Here is a 5,992-nt window from a genome sequence, read left to right as displayed (position 1 = left end):
CAAAAAAACCAAAGGAAACATAATAAATACTGGGAGGTTTTAAAAATTATTAAAAAAAAAAAAAAAAAAAAAAAAAATCCTGTAGACTAAAAGTAAGAAAGTATTCATTGGGCCTGAAGCACTTCTTATTTGCAAGATTGCAAGCAACCATGCTCTGAGAAGTTTTATTGATCCATTTAAGTAAATTAGTATTTACAGCTCTTTAATGCATTGAAAAACCTTTGTACAACAAAAACCTCAAAAATCTGTTTTGTGTTACCACAGGCTGGGTGTTGACATTTGTGTGCCTCCCAGTGTAGGTACTTGATCAATTGATGAGCGATGTTTGTACATTTTGTTCATTGCCATTAGTAACCATTTGCTTGTTGACTGAACTGTTTGTGTCATCATAAATTGTGGTACATCACAAATTGCACAGGTCTGTTATGGCCTTGTGTACAACATTGTACACTGCAATTCACTTGTATGACTTTGAAAAATGTGTAGTTTAGTAAGTAAAGAGTGTGTAAACTTGGTTTTGTCACACCATCATTGAGAATATTTTCAATACTAGCTCTCTTGTTTGTGCTGAAGTTAACATTGAGTTATGAACACTCTCCAGTAGTCTACTGGGTAAATATGTACATGGTTGTACATATTTTGATGGGGGTTGAGTGGATTGGAACACATCATATGCCTTCAGGCACACTCCATGTGGCAAGAGTCTAGCTTTATCTTGCCCTTGGAATCAATTTAATTCGGAGACATCTTTCCCTGATGAAAATTTGTAATGAAAAAATAGGTTGAATCTAAACAACCAACTATAGTCTGTCCTCTTCATAGCTAGGAAATCCAGGTTGGGGTCTACCACATGTTTCAAGTGGTTGTTTCCTCTGAGCATTATCACATACAGTCTCTGTAGGCTCAGAGATTTCATCATCTATAATTATATTGACAAGGTAGTTTTTACTAATACTTTGTGAGTTTTTCTGGACAATACCTACATCAGTACCTATTCCATTCTGAGTAAGATTCACATGGTCATACTTTTTTGACTTGGTGGGGCAGAGTGCTACCACACTCCTGATCTTATCAGAAGTCTATTAGTCTACTTCAAATGTTTTCATCTATTTAGAACTGTGTGACTGTATTTGTCTTGATTTATGTACTTATCATTTTGTAACCTAAAGCTATAGGCTACTCTGAGATATGACTTATCACTGGTCTGTCTGGTTGTTTAATATTTGATAAGTCTTTATCATGTAGTAATGAGTGGGGGAATAGTGTTGACATTTTTGTTGGATTGAATAATTCAGTGTGTCCACTATCAAGAAAACTTGCATGCTTTGATAATGTTCTCGTGCCATTTGATAGTAGCTTGAAAGAAAATGGAAACTATTGATCTTGAAGTCTGACAAACACTGTAAAATACTGTTCATTATGTTTATAAAAAATCTAAATCATTAATGTCCAAGGCCACACTTAGATGGGTTGAAGTTGGAAACAAAGGTTTTATTTTAGAATATTGTATACCTTGGGAAATCATATGGTGTCTGTAGCATTGTACATGCTATTACATTGTGTGGAGTTCGTAGGACCAAATGTGCAGTGCATTATGATTGTTGTTTTGTGATTTGGTTGAGTTTAGGCCACTGTATTTTCGGATTCTGAAGTGCATGATGTGTTGTGTTTCGATTTATTGTTCATTATAAATTTTCACAAGTCCCAAATGTGCAGTGCATTATGATTGTTGTTTTGTGATTTGGTTGAGTTTAGGCCACTGTATTTTCGGATTCTGAAGTGCATGATGTGTAGTGTTTCGATTCATTGTTCATTATAAATTTTCACAAGTTAGCCTAGTTAACTTGGAAGGTAGCGCATCTGCCTTGTAAGCGCTAGGTCGCGCGTTCGATTCCTGCTCGGGGGCGGATTTTATCCCGAACACATAAGGTTCGTTGTCCGCTTTCTCTTATCCTGTCTTCCTTCTCTCTTCGCTTTCGGGACGATGAGACCTTAGCAGTTACAGTTCCCTCTATCAAACCTTACTTACTTAGGTACCTACTGCAAGGGCCATTTGAAGCCTAGAACTGTTCTGTTTTGGGCTTCTTCTTCCGTGATGTTGGTTTTTATCTTCTATTACTACAGTATAGCGAAGCTGTACTAGTTTTCCAATTTCCATGTCTCTCTTGATCCGGTCTTTCCATCTTGATCAAACTTTCATCATCTCTTCTTAACACATGTCACGATTCAACGATCATTTCAAGTGAGTAGTTCAGTGAACGATCATTTCAAGTGAGTAGTTCAGTGAACTGTATGTTTCATTCAGACTGTTGGACGATGAGACCTTAGCAGTTACAGTTCCCTCTATCAAACCTTACTTACTTAGGTACCTACTGCAAGGGCCATTTGAAGCCTAGAACGGTTCTGTTTTGGGCTTCTTCTTCCGTGATGTTGGTTTTTTATTTTCTATTACTACAGTATAGCGAAGCTGTACTAGTTTTGCATGTCTCTCTTGATCTGGTCTTTCCATCTTGATCAAACTTTCATCATCTCTTCTTAACACATGTCCCATCCATCTCATTCTCTTACATCTGGTGGTCGCAACTATATCCGGTTCTATCGGTCTATCAAACCTATTAAAATATACAAAAAGAAGCTTTCGACTAACACATGTCCCATCCATCTCATTCTCTTACATCTGATGGTCGCAACTATATCCGGTTCTATCGGTCTATCAAACCTATTAAAATATAGCAAAGAAGCTTTCGACGGACTCACCTCAATTCTCAATTTCTTCAGTTGCCGTGTTCATGGAGAATGATCAGTTGAGATCAGAAGCAGGTCCGTCAAGTACCTCGCATCAAACCTCGTGGGATTCAAACAAGCCGTCGTCCATCTCACCTCAATTCTCAATTTCTTCAGTTGCCGTGTTCATGGAGAATGATCAGTTGAGATCAGAAGCAGGTCCGTCAAGTACCTCGCATCGAACCTCGTGGGATTCAAACAAGCCTTCGTCCATTGCCCTGGTAGACATCTTGGACTCTGTGGACATTTTGGACACTGTCGAACAACCGTTGAATAATGTGGATTTCCCCCTTGGTAAGTTTAGAAAGAGAAGATCACGATTGAACTGAAAATGAATGCCATGAACATGAGCAGATTCCTCCTCAGTCGACACAAACTCACGCTAAAGTTTTAGACGAGGAAGTAGACACAAACTTGTGAATCTTGTGATGGATTGAATAGAGAAATAAAAATACAAATACCAACCTAAAAAAAAAAAAAAGAGGGAGAGAGAAGTGTTAATGAAAAATGTAATAACTCGTACAGGTTGGTAGCGCGTCTGCCTTGTAAGTGCTAGGCCGCGGGTTCGATTACCACCCGGCGCGAATTTTATTCTGAACGGATAATGTTCGTTCTCGGAAAGGCTGGTTTTTTTTACTATCCTGTCTTCCTTCTCTGTCAGATTTCGCAACGATAAGACCTTAGCATTACAGTTCCCGCTATCAAACCTTTAAAAGAAGAAGAAGAAGAAAAAGAAAATAATGGAAAGTAAAAAAACATTTATGAAAAAAATACAGGCTCTCAACTTGTGCTCAAGCATCATTTCTAAACATCTGATTGGCCAAAATTTGCTCAAGACTGACTTGAGTGCAAGAATTTTGTTCATAAATTTGGATGTCAATTAGGGCTTGGATTTTTTTTCCAATCAATCGATTTTTCCGAGTCCTAGTCCTGGTCCTGGTGTCAATGTGTTGCCCGAGCGTTGCTATTCAATTTATGCTCACAAACTCCCTCTTTCCTCCCTCCCCCCCCCACCAGGTGAAATGGAGTACGACCCCCTTTTCATCTCGGAGAGTGAAATGGACGTGGACTCCCGAGACGGCCCTCCCGACACCCCTACCTCACTAGTGGGCCACAATATTTGGTCCTACCGCGGCCCCCCTGACGAGAGCCTAGGGTGGCCCCCACTAGGGGACCCGCTGCCTTTGTACTATGAAGCTGGGGGGAACCGGGGCCCCCCTCACCACCACCATCATCACCACCACCATAGGTAAGACTTAAAAGTACTCGTAATTTTGAAGTATTTCCGGTTTTTTTTTTTTTATATAGAGTGTATTGAAAGTCGGAAACTACATTTGTTACGAACATTTGTTTTTTCATAGAGTGTGTTGAAAGTCGGAAACTACATTTGTGACGAACATTTTAAGTATTCTCGCCCCCTTCTCGCCCGCCTGATGAGAGGCATACTACGGGATGGGCATGCTACGACACAGGCCACAAGCGTCTAATGTAGCAGTTGTTCCATTGCTACGAAATAAAAACGGCGGTGGAACACTCATCTTAAAAAAATAAAAAAAATGCTCCTTAGTTTTATCTATACGACTATTTTTTTCATTCTACAAAAATACTTTGATCCGGACGGATTTTTTTAAGGGATTGAAAGTCACTTTGTTTGTGTTTATTACATTATGTTACTATGTATTAGTTTGACTGGGGGACATTAAACAGGGAGGGACTATTTTTTTCATTCTACAAAAATACTTTGATCCGGACGGATTTTTTTAAGGGATTGAAAGTCACTTTGTTTGTGTTTATTACATTTTGTTATTATGTATTAGTTTGACTGGGGGACATTAAACAGGGAGAATACCAGCCTGAAATTTCCCCTTGCTAAAGAAATGGCAAAGGTTGAGTGCGAAGGGCATCCACTCGTAAAATTCTTGCAGCCAAAACCAAATGTTAGTCCAAAGCAATCACCCTAGGGCTGATTGAGAGGCTGACGAAAAACGGCACCCCGTCTGAACTCAGGAAAGGGTGAATAAGAAGAAGAAGACTTATTGAAGAAGAAGACTTATTATGTACTTATTGTTGTTCCAGGAACAGTCAGTATAGCCAAGGAGGATCCCCAGGGACTGGTGGGGGAGGAGGAGGGGGAGGTAATATCAACTCGGAGTCATTTGAGGCCAGACGGAAAAGGTAAGGGAGAGTCGAAATTGTACTGACCTTTCCCCAAATATAATAGAAAGTCGTGTGATGTTCTCACACAACATTTTCCTCCCTAGAATTCTTTCTTTGGGTGGTCTGTGTGTTTCGTAATAACATCTCAATTGCTTGTGTAATGGAAGAAATTTGGTCAGAAAAAATTGACTTGAAAAATTTAATTTGTTGTTGTTTTAAGAAAGTTTCCGATATTTCCCTGCAGTTCCCTCTATCAAACCTCTTTTTCAAAAGAAATGGACCCTTTGTAGTATGTTTTTTATTTATTTATTTTTTTATCGTCCCTTGTTTTCTTTTTCCTTTTTATTTACAACTTGTCATTCGTTTTTCAGATCCCTGTTGAACAGGGAAAGCGAAGTGCCAGTGTTCTCCAGACTCAAGGCCAAGAAGGGAGAACACTCGAACCCGCGGTCCTCGCGACACGAGACGAGTAGTAGAACCGATCTCGAGTCACAAGCTACGTCTGGACATCAGAGTGTAAGTCGACAATTGAGTCAATACCATCCTATCGGGTAGCAAGCATGTGCATTAGGGGTGCGTTTTTATTTTAAGATTGTGCATTAGGGGCCGTAGAAGGAGGTGGACAAATGGGGTAAACAACTTTATTGGAGTTTGAAGATGGGCTAATCAGTTGGTAAAAAGTTTAGATTGAGAAGACAGAAGGATTTCTTATAATTTATTATACGAGAAAACGTAGATAGACCTGAAAAAAGGGTCACACGAGACGAGTAGTAGAACCGATCTCGAGTCACAAGCTACGTCTGGACATCAGAGTGTAAGTCAACAATTGAGTCAATACCATCCTATCGGGTAGCAAGCATGTGCATTAGGGGTGCATTTTTATTTTAAGATTGTGCATTAGGGGCAGTAGAAGGAGGTGGACAAATGGGGTAAACAAGTTTATTGGAGTTTGAAGATGGGCTAATCAGTTGGTAAAAAGTTTAGATTGAGAAGACAGAAGGATTTCTTTAATAATTTATTATACGAGAAAACGTAGATAGACCTGAAAAAA

The 5,992-nt window shown here is 39.3% G+C and overlaps 1 protein-coding gene across 1 annotated transcript in view; it reads left to right on the top strand.

The window, feature by feature from the left end:
• The window catches only part of LOC103507342 (DNA polymerase epsilon catalytic subunit A), a 68,456-nt gene that overhangs the window by 4,071 nt on the left and 58,393 nt on the right, over positions 1-5,992 (top strand). Inside the window, exons 7-11 of the mRNA XM_026822232.1 lie at positions 265-299; positions 2,779-3,078; positions 3,802-4,033; positions 4,861-4,959; positions 5,313-5,457. Of these exons, the coding sequence (XP_026678033.1) occupies positions 265-299; positions 2,779-3,078; positions 3,802-4,033; positions 4,861-4,959; positions 5,313-5,457 (811 nt within the window). The remainder of the gene's footprint in view (positions 1-264; positions 300-2,778; positions 3,079-3,801; positions 4,034-4,860; positions 4,960-5,312; positions 5,458-5,992) is intronic.

The sequence above is a fragment of the Diaphorina citri genome, unplaced genomic scaffold (assembly GCF_000475195.1).
Source record: "Diaphorina citri unplaced genomic scaffold, Diaci psyllid genome assembly version 1.1 scaffold306, whole genome shotgun sequence".
NCBI lineage: Eukaryota > Metazoa > Arthropoda > Insecta > Hemiptera > Psyllidae > Diaphorina > Diaphorina citri.
The sequence above is the reverse complement of the archived record's forward strand: the minus strand, read 5'-3'. Positions and strand labels throughout refer to the sequence as shown.